Here is a 20829-nt window from a genome sequence, read left to right as displayed (position 1 = left end):
TCATCCATACCGCACCTTACAAAGCCACACTGTAGAAATGGCTGCACATTCAAGAGTAAGAAAGTAACCTGAACAGGTTATAGACACTTAACTAAATCCACAGCTTAAAAATTCTAGGGAAAAACCCACTTCTATATGAACCTCTGAAGAACATTAAAGATAAAATGTTATTTGGTAACTTGACTTATGAGGCCAGTGTTCCACTGAGGGCAAAACCAGTGAAGATACAAGAAAGAAAACCATATACAAAGATCTCTTATGAACATAAAGTTTTTAAATTCTCTAATAAAATACTAGTAGATCAGATACAGAAATGTATAAACAGAATATCACCCTCAAAATCAAAAGATGAGTCCAGCAATGTATGGCTAGCACAGCACTTGCAAATGATTGTCATAATTCAGCAGACTAAAGGGGAATACGCTCTCACTTTAAGAAAAGTAGAAAAAACATTTGTCAAAGCTCCACAGTCATTCATTCTTAAACTCAGGATACTAGTAATATAATTCCCTGAAAAGAGTAGAGGATATTTAAAAAGTCTACAGCTAACATCATATTTGAGAATAATATCCCTACGTTTACACTATGAGTTGAAACAAAGCAACCACTTTTTGTTGGGACTAATTGAGTCAGCTGTTCTTCCCTGTCTAGAGCCTTCTAATGGTATTCTAATGGTAGTTACTAAAAGCTGTGCTTTGCCTAGAGTATCAGAGGATGGGATTTTCACCTGTTGGCCATTGACTGCTGGGTATTTAAGCCTCCATGGTGCTATTAAAGAGAGGCTTTTTGGTACCAGTGTTGGAAGGTCTATGTGTCGGTCTGTCTCTGCATGTGTATTCTCAACTCCAGCCCCTTGCCCGAAGCTCACGAACTGGCTTCTAGCGCTCAGAGCACAGACGGGGGGGGGGGGCTGCGGTGCGCAGCAATTTTTCACCATTTCTACTCAATAATGTAATGAAGACATTTGGTGGCAAAAGCTGGACCAGAAGGGAGGAGAGGGGACAAGGTAGAGAGGCAGTGGGAGAGTGTGGAGGAGCGAAAACGGGCAATGTGAAGGGATCAACAAGAAGAAGCATGCTGACACAGTGTGAATGCCGACTTTAAAACAGGAACTACTAAAGAAAATAAGAGAAATGATTCATAAATGGCAGTCATCTATATATAAAAAAAACAAGAAGGAGGAAGAGATAAAAGGAGGGAAGAGGAGGAAGGAAGTACAATGTGGTGCTATCGCAAGGTAGATAACCAGATGAAGAGGGCAGATAAGAGTTCAAGAGTAGGCCAATGATCACATTACCAACACAGGTAGGTACTACCAAAAGCTGGTGATGGGTAAGTTACTTAATAACCACTCCTTGCAAAACCAGTCTACAACATATGGTGTAAAAACTACTTGGCTTCTTCACCGTATCTCCAACAGACCCTAAATTCCAACAGACATGAAGACAGCTGGTGTGGGAGAATTGAATGTATTCTGTCAATCATGTATTTTAATAAAACGCTGATTGGCCAGGCAGGAAGTATAGGCGGGTCAACCAGACAGGAAGTAGAGGCGGGGCAATGAGAATAGGAAAAGGCTAGGGAGGAGGAAGCTCCCTCAGCAGTTCTGCCCAGACCACCGGAGAGGAAAGATGTAAGCTGCCCCACTGGAAAAGGTACTGAGCCATTATGGCTAACATAGATCAGAATAATGGGTTAAGATAAATCATAAGAACTAATAAGTAGCCTGACCTAATGGGCCAATCAGCTTTATAACTTATAGAGATCTCTGTGTGATTGATTTTCTCTGGGACTTGCCGGCTGTGGGGTACCAGGCGGGAATAGATACCTCAACAAGCCGGCCGTCATGCTACAGACGGCACTGCTGAAGACTGCACACTTGGGACACGGGATCTGGGAGCGATGTGAGCTGAAGTCCTCCTTCCTGCAGCCCAGCTCTCACAGCACCAGGAGGGGCTGTACCAGCTGCCACATCGGGCAAGCAATGCTACTCAGCTTCGCTGCTGCTGAACCACAGCAATGACTGTAGGACGCGCTATCTATCCCCAGTGCTGCAATAGCCGTATTGGAAATCATGCCTCCTCCTGGAAACCCAGCCAGCTCCCTGGTGCTAGTGTAGTCGGGAATCTTAGAGGAGACCCAATACGTCCTTCCTAAGTTCATTCTGAAGCTTGTAAGGCCACAGATGAGTACAACTCTCACCTCTCATCCAAGAAGCTTCTTACAACAGATGGAGACCGTCACAGACAACCATAAGAGGCCACAAGGCAGAGATCAACAGACCGTAGGGATCCCACCCACAACATAATCCATGCACCTAAGACTCAAGGAACATCCAAGAGATGGAGTAGAAAGATCTTAAGAGTCGGCTATCCAGAGAGTCTGTTGTCAGATTGTGTCTCCTAGAAATGACCAAAGCTAAGCAATGACACCTCAACAGTATGGCTGCCTAAACAAGACCTAACAATGACAACACCAATAGACATGCTAATGACAGGGTAAATCTCATGGGGGCACCCACAGACATGCTAATGCCAACGTAAATCTCATGGGGGCACCCACAGACATGCTAATGACAGGGTAAATCTCATGGGGGAACCCACAGACATGCTAATGCCAACGTAAATCTCATGGGGGCACCCACAGACATGCTAATGCCAGCGTAAATCTCAATGGGGGACACCCACAGACAAAGAAACTATGGGCAATTAGCACCTGCTAAGAAGGGGAGAATTTGTCTTTCCCAGAGATTAGCTCCCTAATTGATTATCCAACACAAAGTGGTCAGCCCTGAACTCGTATACTCATAAGCAATAATAATTGGACTCAGCACGGTGTATTTGTGTTTGTGTGTGTATCAATAATAACAAAAGACAAAAATCAAAGAAGTGAGAAAGGTGAGTGAGTGAGAGAGAGAGAGAGAGAGAGAGAGAGGGAGGGAGAGGCTAAAGGGTAGAAAGGGAAGGGAGGAGTGATATAATTATGTTTTAATTAAATTTTAAAACATTTAGAAAGCAAACAGTAGAAACTACAAAGTATTCTGAAAGTGAATGAAGACTTATCAATCGTGGCCAATGGAAACAAATGTTTAAAAAAAGAAATTTGACTATATCAAAATAGAAACGTCTATTCTACAAAGAAACAATAGGCAGAAATAATGGGCAGCTCATTTTTTTTCAATTAGGCAAATTCATAGCAACATTAATTCAAATACCTACAGTGTATAAGGAAAGAAGCTCAGATTTAATATAATCAAGAAAGCGAAAATTACAAGCAAATTGCTGGTACAGGGAGATGGTTCAGGGGTAAAGTGTCCGTTAGTTGAGTGTGAAGTCCTGAGTTACAAGTTCAGATCCCCAGCACTCATACAGAACAGCAGCAGGTGTATACAATGTCTAAAAGTCCAACACTGAGGTGGCCAATGGGGCACCGGCTGATACCTAGAGCTCATTAGCCAGCCAGTCTAGCCAACTGTTGAGCTCTAAATTTGGTGAGAGACCCTGCCTCGAAAAAATAATGCAGTAGTATTAAAAGATGGCTCAGAGTTAAGAATGTTTGCTGCTCTTCCAGAAGACAAGAATTTGGTTCCCAGTCTCCAGATTGGGTGGCTCACAACCACCTGCAATTCCAAGTCCAAATGACTCAATGCACTCTTCTTTAATGCATCCATGGGCACTTGCAAGGATATATGCATATAAACCACAAATAAATAAGAAAATAAATCTTAAAAATAAAAGGAAGAACAAAAGAATCAAGAAATCCATTGTGATATCAACTTCTACCTCCACATATGCAAGCATTGCTTAGTGCACCCACACTATGGGTGTGTACCATACCCACCAAAATAAACAAATCAATGAACTAAACCAAACATCACTTCATATCTACCATTCTATCAAAGAGTCTTCATATGAAATATTAAGTAATGAATATAAAATGTAGTAATGGAAATCATAAAGCTTCAGTATTCTAGATAGGAGTAGGGTTGAAATAGGTTTGTATTTTAAAAGAACTAATAAACAAGGTATTCATACATATGGAGACTACAGAGAAGATCATGAGGAGACATGTCTAAGCATATGAGTTCACTGACCCACTGCAATCATACACATGGAGACTACAGAGACGAACATGAGGAGACATGTCTAAGCATATGAGTTCACTGACCCACTGCAATCATACATATGGAGACTACAGAGACGATCATGAGGAGACATGTCTAAGCATATGAGGTCACTGACCCACTACAATCATAGCCTTGACCACCATTCCTGAAGGTGTGAATGAAACAGACACGCTAGGGTCTGCATTAGTCCTCCACTATTGCTATAGTAACAGCCACAGATACAGAGGGCAGTGATACAGGCCAGCGGCTCAGAAGAAAGTTTCAGCTAAGTTGTTTTTGGAGATTTTGGAAAGGGGTCATTTTTGTTCACTAAAGTTGCTGGTAAAATTCAGTCCCTGTGATCCTAAGACCAACATCGCCATTTGTGGGTATAAATTGAAGACAAAATCCAAGTTCTAGAGGCTGCCAGGTCCACTGGCTCAAAGCCTCTTTCCCCCATCTTCACACATAAGCATGGCCGCCTGCACTTGGATTTTTCTTCGTCCTCCCACCTAATCTCTGTCTTCCAGATTTTAAAGGAAGATTCTCCACTTTAAAATTCACAAGACTTGACTGCACCCACACATTAACTGAGAGTAATCAAAGCCTAGAACTTTAATCACACCTGAATTGAATTAAATTTTAATTGCCACATGTTTATAAACCTTTTGCTGTTGTCTGTTTCTCCACGGGTCTCCATACTTGTTGCATAACCCTATCCACAGCTGAGACCACAGTCTGAGACGCTGAGGACGCAGTCATGGATGCAATATTTGCCACTGTGCAGTTCCATGGGTTCCTTTCAGTAAAACTCACAACTACCGTGCGGTTTTCAACATCTATCACACAGAAGCCTCTAAAAAGCTACAACAACCATATAATGTACTATCCACACAAGAACACCTTTTAAAGAAATTGTACTTATACACATGTGTGTTTTTTCAAGTGTGCATGCAGGTCATGCATGAAAGTCAGAAGAGGGAGCTGGACCCTGGTGCTGGAGTTACAGCCATTAGTGAGCTCCCCAATATGGGTGCTGGAACCTGAACCCCAGTCTTCACAATACAGCAGCAGGAGACTCAGCAGCGGAGTCATCTCTTCAGGACCCAGGCCGCCACCGAGGATGTCAGTCATCTCAGCACTGTTACCCTGACAGCACGTTTACAAGCCAGTCTACCCAAAATAAAGTCCCCAAACACAGCTCTGTGGGGACATGGAAAACAAGACAGTCAGTCAGATCCACTAAAGCGGTGCCAAAATGTGACAAACCCCAGTGAAGAGACATAGGAATCCCTCAGAAATTATGCTGATGCTCCATCATTGGCACAAGTTTCAAAGAAAGGGTGCTAGGCACCAATCTTGTGCAGACCTTCCGGGACTTTACGGCACATTGACATGCTCTTCAGAGTGATGACCGGTGCTTTTAGGGACATTACGGCGCAATTAAGCTAAGAGACAGAAAATCACTGCAGTCTTTGAACAAACTCAATTTTAGCAAACCAAGGATAATGGTGACACATAGAAGGGACGGAACAGCTGAGTACGGTGGCAGACGACAGTAACCCCAGCACTCTGAAGTCAGAGGCAAGAGAAGGGCAATACAAGCCAGTCTGGGATACAAAACAAGACCTTGTCTCAAAAACAACAAACAAATAATAATTATAAACAAAGAGAGTATGCTAAAATACTTGGAAATCCATTAATTTTTCAGTGATACAATCTATTTCAATTCATTCTAATGCAACTGATAGTCAAGGCGTGGGTATTGTTTCTAAAACCTCAACTATGTGTCAGCACAGACATATGAAGGAGACTGTGTCCTTAAACAGCCGACGTTCAGGAAAGCAGTGTGACGGAAGCACGCGCGCGGAAAGTAAGATGGTGGTGAATACGTTGATAGAAGTACCTCCCCCAAGGCTCAGTCATGCTGCGGGGGAGGGGGCAGGCGATTAGAGAGTCAGAGGTCCTGGGTGTCACCAATGCGTGAGCAGCAGCAGCAGCTGTGACAGCGTCCCTAAGTCCTCCACAAGATCAAGCCAACCAAAACCCCCAGCAAGAGGAAGAGAGGGGCTCATGAAGCCCACCCCAGCGAAGGAGCACCTGGATGGTGCTGCCAGGACAGTCAGTTTTCCTCAGCAGTGTGGACCCGGAAATCCTTCCACACTGCAGGAGATAGTGTGGACCCATGAACATCGAGACAGCACTACGTGGACTCGGGTTTTTATTTTTATTTTTTTAAAAAACATGGAAAGTCGAGAGGGAAAACGGTGGGGAAACAAGAAAGGAGCTGACGACTGAAACATGGGGTGTAGATCTGATCAAAACATTATAGGCATGTAAGAAACTCTCACACAATAAGGCATAAATGCATTTAAAAGCATTCTTTAAAAACGAAAAATATAATCTCTGCTGGATACAGACAGACTCTGTTTAAGTAGGGACATTTGAACTGGGCTTTAAATTAAAAAAACAAGACAGACAAATCAGAGCTCATCCTCCCTTACCTTGACACAGCCTGCGGCGGCCGTCCCACAGACACGGCCTGACAGGGCTGACTTCTTAACCTCCTTCAAGTGTTAAGTAAGCTTGCTAAGTGAGGCCTTTTTCAACACTCTATTTAAAATTGTTAACTTCTCCCATGCCTTAAAATTCCATTTCTTCCTCCCCTGTCTTAATCCCTCTCTAGTTGCAACTCGGACCTGAGAAGTAGGAAACTCTGGCTGTCACACTCATATTTAAGTCACGGGTGCCACCTAGAGTTCTGTGCAGTCAGATGCACAGGCCTACAGTTGCCAATATTCTATATATTCTATAAACTTGTCTTCCCCAACTAAAATAAGCAATCTCAGTGAGGAATATTGTCTACTTAAAAGCTAAGGATTAAAACTCCAAGTCCATACAAGCAACGCTGAAAAGATTTTGCATTTCTATTTAGGATTTGAGTGTGCATGTGTGTGTATAACAATAACTAGAGAAAACGAGGTCATGATTTTGAGACAGAGCAATGGAGGGGGATGCATGTAGGGGGAACCGGAAGGAGGAACAGGGAAAAAATTATTCAACAATATTTCAATTAAAGTGTTTTCAACTTGAAGTACAAAGAGGGAAGCATCAAAAATGACTTTATCGTAGCTTTACTTAAGTAGTATGAGTCTAGAAACAAAGTACAACGCGCAAATTCCCTGAAAAGCAAGAGTACGGGAAGGGAATAAGACAAGCTGAAGCCCAGCACAGCCAGTGAAAGAATCTGTTGAAAATGAAGAACTGGATACAAAATACATTTCTCAAGTTGAATTGAACAAAATCACAAACAAATGTAATATAAAAGTCAGCAGGAAAAAGATTAGAAAGTTCAGTATTTATACTTAGGGCGCAAAATAATTGAGGGTACTGTCTGCTTGGCTAGGGACAGTCAGGGAACCAACACTTGGGAGGGGCTGAGCACTTGACGCTGCAGAGTTTAATGCTGCAGTATTGGTGATGTTAAAAGCAATTCTAAAACCTGCATTTGCAAACATAAACCTGGCCCATGAAACTCCCAGAGCTAAAGGCACATCTGCATGGTAAGTGCTAGCTTTGACCCTGAAAGGCAGTGGTTTGTTTCTCACGGTCTTAGGAGAAAAGGCAATCCATTTTCCAGTCTAATCTCACAAGGTCTTAGCAGAGAGTGGGGCAGGAAGGGCTGAGAAATGCAAAACATTTCTCAGAGTGCACTTCTGCCATCTGGTGGCCAGTATGATAACTACAGCTTTATTGACTCAAGACTACAGTCAATATTTTTACCGGGAAAGGCTCTCATCCTTCAATTGTATTTTAATTGATGTCTTCCTTTTCACTTTATCTGAATATTAACATGCTCAAGCTATATGGTTGGCAAAGTACTGTTTTCCGCTCGTTAGCACCTTCCTCGTTCACTTCCTCAATACTCATTTGAAGAAAATTAACTATCTATGAACTTAAACATTTTATCAAAACTTATGCTGCCAAGTTTTATTGTTATCAATATCTACAGCTCAGATAGCCTTTTTAATAACTACACATTATGTTTGTGCAGACTGATTAACGGAACGGAATTGAATGTTATAAATATACCCTATGATATAATAACTCAGTGTTATAAATATGGTATCGTAAGCCAAGAGAAGGAAAACATTTATCACTCAGTAAAATGTACGGAAGTAGGACGATCATATTTTAAAGGGCGAACCCTGTACCTACCGCCACACTGTTAGAAGTTCCAGTTCAGTCACTATTTTATCATTTAATGATATTATTGCATTTAGATGAAATCTTGAGAATATGTTTTAATTTTGGAAAAGAGGGTTTTTAATTACTTAATGAAGTATGTAACTAGAAAAGAATCCAAAGAAGAAACATTTATAGCCAAGGAGCAGAGAGAAAGCTAACAGTAGAGAAATGCAGACAGGGCCATCCATATTCACTGAGATAACTACCCAGAGAGGGAATTAAACACACATCCTCACAGAAAGCGTGCGTAGCAGCGCCATTTATAATAGGAAAGACAAGGATTCTGACGACCTGAGCAGCTGCAAAGACCTCCAGTGGTGACTACGGCACGCCCAAACAGTGAGCCTCTCCTCGGCCTAAGAATGAACGAATTACTGGGTTTGGCTAGAGTGAATAAACTCTAGAAAACAGTGTGGCAAATTAAAGTCAGAAATAAGCCACACATTTCACGATTCCATCTTTACAAAATGTTCATAACATGCAAAAACACAGAACATGAAACAATTAATGATCGCTAGAGGGATGAGGGGAGAACAGGAAACAATAGTTAATTAGTTTGAAATTTATTTTCGAGACTGTTAAAATAGTCTCAAATTACACAATCATAATGGTTGTATGAGCTCAAAGACTCAAAAATGACTGAGTTGTATATTTTTAAAAGATTAATTTTATGCCAAATAAATTACATCTCCATTTCCCAAGAAAAAAGATCAAGAGTATGAAAGAAAAATTATATCCAATTATGACATGTAAATGTTAGGAAAAGTAGAGTATTTAAAAAATCAAATGCTAATAACAAGCTGGGGAAGGAGACGATTTGCAATCTATGCCTCAGACACTGCCATCACTACAGGAGTGAGCCACGCCTCAGACACAGCCATCACTACAGGAGTGAGCCACGCCTCAGACACTGCCATCACTACAGGAGAGGAGCCACGCCTCTGACATTGCCATCACTATAGGAGTGAGCCATGCCTCAGACACTGCCATCACTACAGGAGTGAGCCACGCCTCAGACACTGCCATCACTACAGGAGTGAGCCACGCCTCAGACACTGCCATCACTACAGGAGTGAGCCACGCCTCAGACACAGCCAGGACTACAGGAGAGGAGCCACGCCTCTGATACTGCCAACACTACAGGAGAGGAGCCACGCCTCAGACACAGCCATCACTACAGGAGTGAGCCACGCCTCAGACACAGCCATCACTACAGGAGTGGAGCTCATTCATCTGCCGTCAGCCTTCCTTCCCCTAGAGTGTGGGTAGGGATTGTGAAAACGACATCACGCCAATGATTAGGTAACAAAGGGAGGTAATGTTTGCAGATGTATTGTTGCCCTATAAGATGGCTCTGAAGTAATCAAGAGAGATTATCCCAGGTAAGTTAGCCGATCATGCTAGCCCTGGAGATGTCAAGTAGCATAGACTCTCCTGCACCGCCAGGCTGTACGGTGCCAGAACAGCTGGGGACACAGAGTCTCTGATGGCTGACAACCTGTCACAAAACTGTAAGACAATGACTTCTGCTGACAGCACAGTGGAAGAGAACCTTGAGCATCAGATGAGATTACAGCCCTTGTCAAAATCTTGAGTTCAGCCTGCTGAGGTCCTAAGCAGGGAACCTGGTTAGCCTGCACCTTGACTCTGACACACATAACCGGTGGGTTATGTTAACTTAATAAAGTTAAGTTGTCTGGGGTCACTAAATCTTTGCCAATTGTTACACAAATACAAACCACAAACATATACAAAGGTTCTTTTTCACAATGTAAGTAGAAAATATTAAAACCACATTGTATTAAATATAAACAACTCAACCGAAAAGAGATAAGAACAGTTCAAAAGAAATTAAATATTCTTAAATACATGCAGAAATATCCAACTTTACTCAGTCATGATAGAAAAATTATTAAAGTATATAATGCTATATCATTTTTAACAGGAAGATTGGTAAAGATCAAAAGTTCTATTACGGTAGCAGTGCCGAGGAGTTCTGCCCGGAGAGGTGAGTGGGACCTAGCCTGGGCGGCCAGCCCAGGAAAAGAGCACAGCCCCTCCCCCCTCAGCTTCTGCAGCAGGGTCGTCCCTGTTTCACCGGACCCCTCCCTGCCCCCACTGCCACTGCACTCTTGTCTCCTGGGCCCTAGGAAAACCAGCTATCCCAGCTGCAGTGCTGAGGAGCTCTATCAAGAGAGTGCTGAGGAGTTCTATCCAGAGAGTACGGAGGAGTTTCATCCAGAGAGGTGGAGATGGGCAGGCGCCAATGCAAGAATTCCTCCAACAACCTGAAAGGCAACATGACATCGCCAGAATCCAGGGAGCACTAAATGAGAAGAATTGAACATCCTACTCCAGAAGAAATAGAAGAAATCGATTCTAAGCGGATCTATATGAAAATAATAGAGGAACTTAAACAGGAGGTGAAAACCTGCCATAAAGAAATGGAAGATAAGTATAACAAAAAGATTGAGGAAATGAGTAAAGAAATGGAAGAGAAATTTACCAAAAAGTTTGAAGAAATGAGTAAATCCGTAAATGAAATTCTGGGAAACCAAGAAAAAACAATCAAACAGGTAATGGAAACAGTTCAAGATTTGAAAACTGAAATGGAGTCAATGAAGAAATCACAAACCGAGGGCCGGCTGGCTATGGAAAATCTAGGTAAACGAACAGAGACTTCAGAAACAAGCATAACCAACAGAATACAAGAGATAGAAGAAAGAATCTCAGACTCTGAGGACACCATAATTAAACAGAGAAATTAAACAGAGAAATTAGACAGAGAAATTAAATGCTCTGACCAAAGAAAACAGCAAATCCAACAAATTCTCATCACAAAACATTCAGGAATTGTGGGACACAATAAAAAAAAAAAAACCAAATCTAAGAATAATAGAGATTGAAGAAGGAGAAGAACGGCAGATCAAAGGCCCAGAAAATATATTCAACAAAATTATAGAAGAAAACTTTCCCAATCTAAAGAACCATATTCCTATGAAGGTGCAAGAAGCATACAGAACACCAAATAGACTGGATCAGAAAAAAACATCCCCTCGCCGTATAATAATCAAAACACAAAACATACAGATTAAAGAAAGAATATTAAAAGCTGCAAAGGAAAAAGATCAAGTAACTTAAAAAGGTAAACCTATCAGGCTTACACCGGACTTCTCTATGGAAACCATGAAAGCCAGAAGATCCTGGAAAGAGGTACTGCAGAAACTAAGAGACCATGGATGCAAGCCCAGACTACTATACCCAGCCAAGCTATCGTTCACTATCAACAGAGAAAACAAAATATTCCAGGATAAAAATAAATTTAAACAATTCGTAGCCACAAATCCAGCCTTACAGAAAGTAATAGAAGGAAAATCGCAACCCAAGGAATCCAACATTGCCATCACTACCTACAATAACCCAGACATCTAGCGACCCTTCACAACCACAACAAAAAGAAGAGAAACACACAAACTCTACTACACACACACACACAAAGTAATAACCGGAATCAACAACCACTGGTCATTAATATCACTTAATATTAATGGACTCAACTCACCTATAAAAAGGCACAGACTGAGAGATTGGATACGAAAACAGGATCCAACATTCTGCTGTTTACAAGAAACACACCTCAAACACAAAGATAGACATCTACTCAGAGTAAAGGGTTGGGAAAAGGTTTTCCAAGCAAACGGACCTAAGAAACAAGCTGGTGTGGCCATTCTAATATCTAACAAAATTGACTTCAAACTAAATTCAATCAGAAGAGATGGAGATGGACATTTCATACTCATAACAGGAACAATTCATCAGGAGGAAGTCTCAATCCTGAATATCTGTGCCCCTAATATAAAAGCACCCACTTACGTAAAAGAAAAACTTTTAGAACTCAAGGCAGTCAACAAACCACACACACTAATAGTAGGAGACTTCAACACACCTCTCTCACCAAAGGACAGGTCAATCAAACAGAAACTCAACAGAGAAATAAGAGAATTACTAGAGGTAATGAATCAAATGGACTTAACAGATATCTATAGAACATTCCACCCAAATAGGAAAGAATATACCTTCTTCTCTGCAGCTCATGGAACCTTCTCGAAAATTGACCACATACTCGGTAACAAAGCAAACTTCCACAGATACAAAAAAATTTTAGTAACCACCTGTGTCTTGTCGGATCACCACGGTATAAAGTTAGAATTCAATAACAATTCGAACACCAGAAAGTCTACAAATGCATGGAAGTTGAACAGTCAACTACTGAATCATCCCTGGGTCAAGGAAGAAATAAAGAAAGAAATTAAAGTCTTCCTTGAATTTAATGAAAATAAAGACACAACATACTCAAACCTATGGGACACAATGAAAGCAGTGCTAAGAGGAAAGTTCATAGCACTAAGTGCCCATTTAAAGAAAACGGAGAAAGCACATATTGGAGTCTTAACAGCACACCTGAAAACTCTGGAAAAAAGAGAAGCAGACTCTCCCAGGAGGAGTAGAAGACTGGAAATAATCAAACTGAGGGCTGAAATCAACAACATAGAAACACAGAAAACAATCCAAAAAAATCAACGAAACAAAAAGTTGGTTCTTGGAGAAAATCAACAAGATTGACAAACCCCTAGCCAAACTAATCAAAAGGCAGAGAGAGAACACTCAAATTAATAAGATCAGAATAGAAAAGGGGGACATAACAACAGACACAGAGGAAATTCAGAGAATCATTAGATCTTATTACGAAAGTTTATATGCCACAAAGTTGGAAAATATACAAGAAATGGATTGGTTTTTAGATAAATACCATTTACCAAAGTTAAATCAAGACCAGGTGAACAATCTAAATAGACCTGTTAGTCGCGAAAAATTAGAAGCTGTTATCAAAAACATCCCGACCAAAAAAAAGCCCAGGGCCTGATGGTTTCAATGCAGAATTCTACCAGAACTTCCAAGAAGAGCTGATACCTGTACTCCTTAAGGTATTTCACAATATAGAAACAGAAGAATCATTGCCAAACTCTTTTTATGAAGCTACAGTTACCCTGATACCAAAACCACATAAAGACACAACCAAGAAAGAGAATTACAGACCAATGTCACTCATGAACATTGACACAAAAATTCTCAACAAAATCGTGGCAAACCGATTCCAAGAACACATTAGAAAAATTATCCATTATGATCAAGTAGGCTTCATTCCAGAGATGCAGGGCTGGTTCAACATACGCAAATCTATCAATGTAATCCATCATATAAATAAACTGAAAGAAAAAAAACCATATGATCATTTCATTAGATGCTGAAAAAGCATTTGACAAAATCCAACATCGCTTTATGATAAAGGTGTTAAAGAGATTGAGGATACAAGGATCATACCTAAATATAATAAAAGCTATTTACAGCAAGCCAACAGCTAACATCAAACTGAACGGAGAGAAACTCAAAGCCATTCCATTGAAATAAGGAACAAGACAAGGCTGTCCCCTCTCCCCATACCTCTTCAATATAGTGCAAGAAGTTCTAGCAATAGCAATACGACAACATAAGGGGATCAAGGGGATTCAAATTGGAAAAGAAGTTAAACTCTCGTTATTTGCAGACGATATGATAGTATACATGAGCGACCCCAAAAACTCTACCAAAGAACTCCTACAGCTGATAAACACCTTTAGTAATGTGGCAGGATACAAGATCAACTCCAAAAAAATCAGTTGCCCTCCTATACACAAAGGATAAAGAAGCAGGGAGGGAAATCAGAGAAACTTCACCTTTCACGATAGCCACAAATAGCATAAGATATCTTGGGATAACTCTGACCAAGGAAGTGAAAGACCGATTTGACAAGAACTTTAAGTCTTTGAAGAAAGAAATAGAGGAGGATACCAGAAAATGGAAAGATCTCCCTTGCTCTTGGATTGGGAGGATCAACATAGTAAAAATGGCAATTCTACCAAAAGCAATCTATAGATTCAATGCAATCCCCATCAAAATCCCATCAAACTTCTTCACAGACCTTGAGAGAACAATAATCAAGTTTATATGGAAAAACAAAAAACCCAGGATAGCCAAAACAATCTTATATAATAAAGGAACTTCTGGAGGTATAACCATCCCTGACTTCAAACTCTATTACACAGCTACAGTATTGAAAACAGCTTGGTACTGGCATAAGAACAGAGAAGTCGACCTATGGAATCGAATAGAAGACCCAGATATTAACCCACAAGCCTATGAACACTTGATTTTCGACAAGGGGGCTAAAAGTATGCAATGGAAGAAGGAAAGCATCTTTAACAAATGGTGCTGGCATAACTGGATGTCAACCTGTAGAAGAATGAAAGTAGATCCATATCTATCACCATGCACAAAAATCAAGTCCAAATGGGTTAAAGACCTCAACATTAATTGGACCACTTTGAACCAGATAGAAGAGAAAGTGGGAAATAGTCTACAAGATATAGGCACAGGAGGCCACTTCCTAAGTAGAACCCCAGTAGCACAGACAATAAGAGAATCAATGAATCAGTGGGACCTCCTGAAACTGAGAAGCTTCTGTAAAGCAAAGGACACCGTCAGTAAGACAAAAAGGCTACCTTCTGACTGGGAGAAGATCTTCACCAACCCCTCATCAGATAAAGGCCTGATCTCCAAAATATACAAAGAACTCAAGAAACTAGACAATAAAACTCTAATTAACCCAATTAAAAAATGGGGTGCTGATCTGAACAGAGAATTCTCAACAGAAGAACTCCGAATGGCCAAAAGACACTTAAGGTCATGCTCAACATCCTTAGCGATCAGGGAAATGAAAATCAAAACAACTATGAGATACCATTTTACACCGGTCAGATTAGCAAAAGTCAAAAACACCAATGATAGCCTATGCTGGAGAGGATGTGGAGAGAGGGGAACTCTCATCCATTGTTGGTGGGAATGCAAACTTGTGCAGCCACTGTGGAAATCAGTGTGGCGGTTTCTCAGGAAACTGGGAGTCAATCTCCCTCAAGACCCAGCAATTCCACTCTTGGGAATATACCCAAGAGATGCCCTATCATACCACAAAAGCATTTGTTCAACTATGTTCATAGCAGCACTATTTGTAATAGCCAGAACCTGGAAACAACCTAGGTGCCCCTCAATAGAAGAATGGTTAAAGAAGGTGTGGAACATATATACACTAGAGTTTTACTCAGCGGTAAAAAACAATGACATCTTGAATTTTGCATGCAAATGGATGGACATAGAAAACGCTTTACTGAGTGAGGTAAGCCAGACCCAAAAAGAGGAATATGGTATGTATTCACTCATAAGTGGATTCTAGCCATAATTAAAGGTCTTTGAGCCTATTATTCGAGATCCTAGAGAAGATAAATAAGAAGGTGAACCTGAAGAAAATCATGTACTTATCCTCCTGGAGATTGGAAATAGACAAGAGTCCCAGGTAATCTTGGGTGCATGGGGGGGTGGGTGGGAGGGTTGTTGGAAGGGGAGAGGGTTAGAGAGAAGAGAGTAGGGGAAGAATGGGGAAAACTCGGGGGACTGAGATGGGGGGAGGGAGGAAGGATGGATATGGGATCAGGGAAGAATATATCTCAACTAAGGGAGTCATTTTAGGGTTTACAAGAGACTTGATTATAGATGGGATCCCAGGTCCAAGAAGAGATCCCCAGATTGTTCTCTGGACAGAGGAGAGGGTGCCTGAACCGGCCTTGGCCTATAAACATACTGATGAAGATTTTGCTTATCACCATAGATCCTTCATCCGACGATGGATGGCGATACAGACGGAAACCCACATTGGAGCACCGGACTGAGTCCCCCATGGTCCAAATGAGGAGCAGAAGGAAGAAGAACATGAAAAAAAAACTCAGGACCGCGGGGGGTGCGATCACCCACTGATACAAGGGGACTGATCTAATGAGAGTTCACCAAGGCCAGTTGGACTGGGACTGAACGAGCATATGATCCAACCAGATTTTCTGAATGTGGCCGGATTCTCTGAATGTGGCTGGCCCGGAGTCTTTCTGAAAAGCCATTGACAATGACACTGGGACTTGTTTCCTCTGCATATACTGGATTTTTGGGATCCAGTCTGTTTGGATACCCACCTTCCTGGACCTGGAGGGAGGGGGGAGGAACTTGAACTACCCATGGGGCAGGAGACCCTGACTGCTATTGGGGATGGAGGGGGAGGAGGGGAGGGAGTGGGGGGAGTGGGAGGGTGTTGGGAGGAGGGGCGGAAATGGAAACTTTCATAATTTAATAAACTTTGAAAAAAAAAGCAAAAAAAATTTTAAAAAAGTTCTATTATGTTTTATTGGCTAAAAATAAAAACTATGAAGTAAGAATCCTAGTAGATGTTGGCCAAAAAAAAAAAAATCAAGTAATACTCTATACAGAGCAAATTGGCAAGCACTATAAAAGTTTCAACTCTATGTATGTATTCTTTTAACCAAATTATTGTAATTATGGGAATTTTAGATTATCCTAAAAATTGGCCCATGCAAAATTAAGTACACATTTTGTTTGCGTGTATGTCCATGAACCTTGAAGGCCAGAAGATGGCATAGTATCCTAGGGAAGTAGAGGTCCAGATGTCTGAAAGTCACCATGTGGTTGCTGGGTCCTAACCAGGTCATCTGGAAGAGCAGGAAATGCTCTTAAGTGCGGAGCCATCTCTCTAGCCCCCATCAAAATAGTTTTATCAAAGGCATATCAACAGCAATAATAATAAGTCATTCTGAAGGAAATAACTGAATTCTCACTGATAAATATTTCAATTTAATATCGTTTTAGGCCTACACACAAAATATTTATTTTATTATATTTTTTGTTTTTATGTTTTGTATGTTACTTCAATCTTTAGCCAACCTTTGAAGGAAACGAACAAACTTTTTACATTGTCAAAATTGGAGTAAACTTAATACTGGGAAAGCAAGACCAACACAAGGTTCCAGGTGTAAGTAACTTAGAGAGTCGCACGCTTCTGTCTGGAATATAAACACCTTTTTAGGTGAGACAGTTTCTATGGTCCACTGGCAAGGTCAGTTACGTATTTCAAACCCCAATGCATGTAGCCCATTCTAAAACACTGAGGAATCACTCAGAGACATCTTTCAGCTCCTCAAACAGCAGAGCTCATGCTGTATCTCAAGGCTCCCGACAGGCCCACGTGGGAACCATGTGTGACCTTGGCCATCAACTCCAGTGACTACTCCAGCAGCACCAGGGCCAACCGCCGTGCAAGGCGCTAGGATCCGGTCATACACAGAACGCACGCGACTTTCGCACCGCTAGATTTGCTTGTCCTGTTAAAGTCTTCCCTTGCTTTAGAGAAGAAAATTTCAGTACTTTGGTACTTAAAAGCATTCACACACACACAAAAAAAAAAAAAAACCCTTTTTTAATTTCACTACTTAGGAAATAGTGGAGCCAATAGTTCAGTGTTTGCACAAAAAAGAAAGGGGAGGAGGGAGGGAGAGAGGGAGGGAGGGAACAAACTTGGGATTGAAGTCAGTTTTCAAGATCAAAACAGGATAAGGGGTTAACACATATAGTATACATATAATAAAGCCCATTATTTTGGCAAATTGAGATCCAGTAATGAAAATGGAGGTGGGGGGGCCAGCGAGCACTTAAATCCTTAAGGAAAGTCATGTTTCACGAGGAAGGGGTAAAATGCATCTTCTCCGTCTGTATTACTTCAGCTCGAGAGGCTTTCTTAACCACTCAGTCACCTCATCCCAACTTTAGGGCTTAAAGAGTTCTTTGTAGTTATTGTTGTTTTGAAGCCAATGTTGTTCTTCACCAAATTCTTCTTGAATTTATGTCCAGTGGCTACGAGCCCTCTAGTGGCCAGCAAACGCTGACAAAATTATGTAGCTTATCAAGTAAGCAATAATGTTTTTAGTATTTTATCAATTAAAATATTCATTTTAAGACATTTTCATTATCAAACAAAAATATATAAAAAGTGAAAGTTCATATTCTACAATGACAAAAACATTGTATAAAGGGCACAGGTTTCATGCTATCTATTTCTTGCACATATGCACATCCAAAGTCACCCAGAAATCTTGTTCCTACATACATACTACAGACTGAGTCAGGACTCCACTGTAAGGGGCGCAGCAGTGTCAAACACACGTAGCGCCACAGACACTCTCCTGTCACGCGGTACTTTATTCCAGCATGCTGCGACCTATCATTCAGAAGAGAACATCAGCCTCTGACTACACCCTACACATAATCAAATTATATTTCAAAAAATTTAAAATGAATATTTGTAATTCATATAGCTTAAAAAGAAATATAAAGCACTCTTACAATTTCATTAAAAAGTGTAAAAAAAAAAAAACCCCACAGTCTGGTCACCAAAGAAAATATATAAATGCCTACTAAACACAGGAAGAAATAGCCTGTCTTTACTCACTCAAGAAAAACAGTAAAAAAAAAATTGTACACCCAGTAGGAAGGCCACAATTTACAACAACAGCAACAAAAGCTGATTAAGATTTATTTCTTTATTCTTGGAAACCTGTCATATAGTCTTGTGAATATCAAACATAAAATACTTTAAATCTGCCATAGTTCAAATCATGAACATCATATATAGCATTTACCAAAAGGAAAGAAATAAACATGGATATAACATGTAGACAGCTTGCTGTTGCTTAAAATTTTCACGTATGTTTCTTTCTGCTTGGAATGAAAATTATGAATATTACATTTGGGTCGGCAACACACACCATACAAGTCAGATGACCCAAGTTCAAACAACAAAACCCACACAAAGGCAAGAAGCATCTCCACAAAGCTATCCTCCTCTGATCGCCAGCACACACATCATACACACTCACACACAAACAATGACTTTTACCTAGAAACTAAACCAAATGCTTACCTGTCTGAAGGAATGTCACTGGCGATTGGGTGCTTCCCTCCTGACCCATTTTTAATAGAATTCTGTCTGGTGAGTCCATGAGATCGAGCTTTCTCCACTAAAGGTGCAGATAAGTCACCTGAGGGTCCTTGGAACTGAGTCTGCTCATGCAGCTTGGCTTTCTTCTCCTGCGGCGCCTCCTCATTCCGAAGCCCTCGAAGAACCTTGTGATCCGGCTGCTGTGGTGTGTTAGACCCACTGTTATAAAACCATGCTCCTGATTTGGTGAGGATTTCTTGTTGTTTTCGGCACAAATTACAAACCCACATAACCTGCACACAATAACACAGGAAAAAAGAAGTAAGTCTCTGGCACAAATTACACAAACCTGCACACGATAACACAGAACCAAGAAATAAGTCTCCTTCCGAATAAAGACACACGAAAGGAGAGAAATTCAAGCCAACAAAAATTTACATGGCCGTACTTATGAAGTTAAAATGAAGTCAAGATTAATTGCTACTATAAATTAAATAATTTCATCCTTTCTTTTAATTTTATAAGCATGATTATAATGAACTTAAACTGACAAAAAGACTCATATCAAAAAGACAGCTGTTTTCTTGGATTCTCTGATTGTTTTTATTTATTTAGAAGGATGATGTAGCAAAGAGAAGATGAATTTTGGAGATAGTCGATTTTAAATATACTCTCCAAAACAGAAAACAAAACTTCCAGCAAGTACTGAGCCTTCATAACTACAGAGCCCTTAACGAACAAGAGATAAAAATAAAATGATAGTATTTCTTAGTTTATTAAAATTAAAAAATTGTAAAATCCATGGTATATACAGATTTCCAGTATATTAGAGTAACAGTCAATATTGTGTGCTTATTTAAAGATCCTTATTTCTTTTAAGTAGTTACCAATGACTAAAGCAAAGCTAAGAACACTTCTAAGTTAATAAAACCTATTCATTGATCCTGATTTGCAATGATATATTTGACCCTTTTACTTTCACATCTACATTTATTTTGTACTATTCCAAACAGCTAAGCAAAGGATCCAACCTAAACATCTATCAAGAGCTGAATAAATGAAGATGTGGTACATATGGACAACTGCTATTCTCCAATAGAGTAATGACCACGAGGTGCACGAAAACAAATGCAGGAGATAGACATCCGCGCCAGACTCAGAACACACTATGTGTTCTCTCAGATGCTGACTCTAGATTAGGGGTGGAGGTCTGGAATAGAAAGAGAGGAAGAATAGATACTGACTCAGTGGGGCGGCATGAAAGGGCAGGCAGGAGGGAAGGAAAGAGAGAATATGTCAGGTAGACAGATGGACAGACAGATAGCAGGCAGGCAGTGCCACTTGGAAGGGGAGCTGAAGGGAGCAGAGAGTGAAAGAGGGTGTGGAGAGGAGAAAATACAAAGTACCTAATACAACAAATGTCCATCAATAGAAAATATTCTCACACAAATGCAAGATATACTTGATTTCTACTGCGCTTTAAAAAAAAAAATCCAACAAACTGAACCATTGTCACCCCTTGTAAATGACACCTCAGCAATATTAACTA

General features: G+C 40.6%; 1 protein-coding gene across 38 annotated transcripts in view; it reads right to left on the bottom strand.

Moving 5' to 3' along the window:
* The window catches only part of Rims2 (regulating synaptic membrane exocytosis 2), a 431117-nt gene that overhangs the window by 286955 nt on the left and 123333 nt on the right, over positions 1-20829 (bottom strand). For all 38 annotated transcript variants that reach the window (XM_085679037.2, XM_085679024.2, XM_085679028.2 and 35 more), the window contains one exon: positions 19263-19573. In XM_085679037.2, coding sequence (XP_085535163.2) covers positions 19263-19573 — 311 coding nt within the window. The remainder of the gene's footprint in view (positions 1-19262; positions 19574-20829) is intronic.

Source organism: Myodes glareolus, chromosome 19 (assembly GCF_982192425.1).
Source record: "Myodes glareolus chromosome 19, mMyoGla1.1, whole genome shotgun sequence".
Taxonomy (NCBI): Eukaryota; Metazoa; Chordata; class Mammalia; order Rodentia; family Cricetidae; genus Myodes; species Myodes glareolus.
Note: the sequence above shows the minus strand (reverse complement) of the source record. Positions and strands in the feature narration are given on the sequence as shown.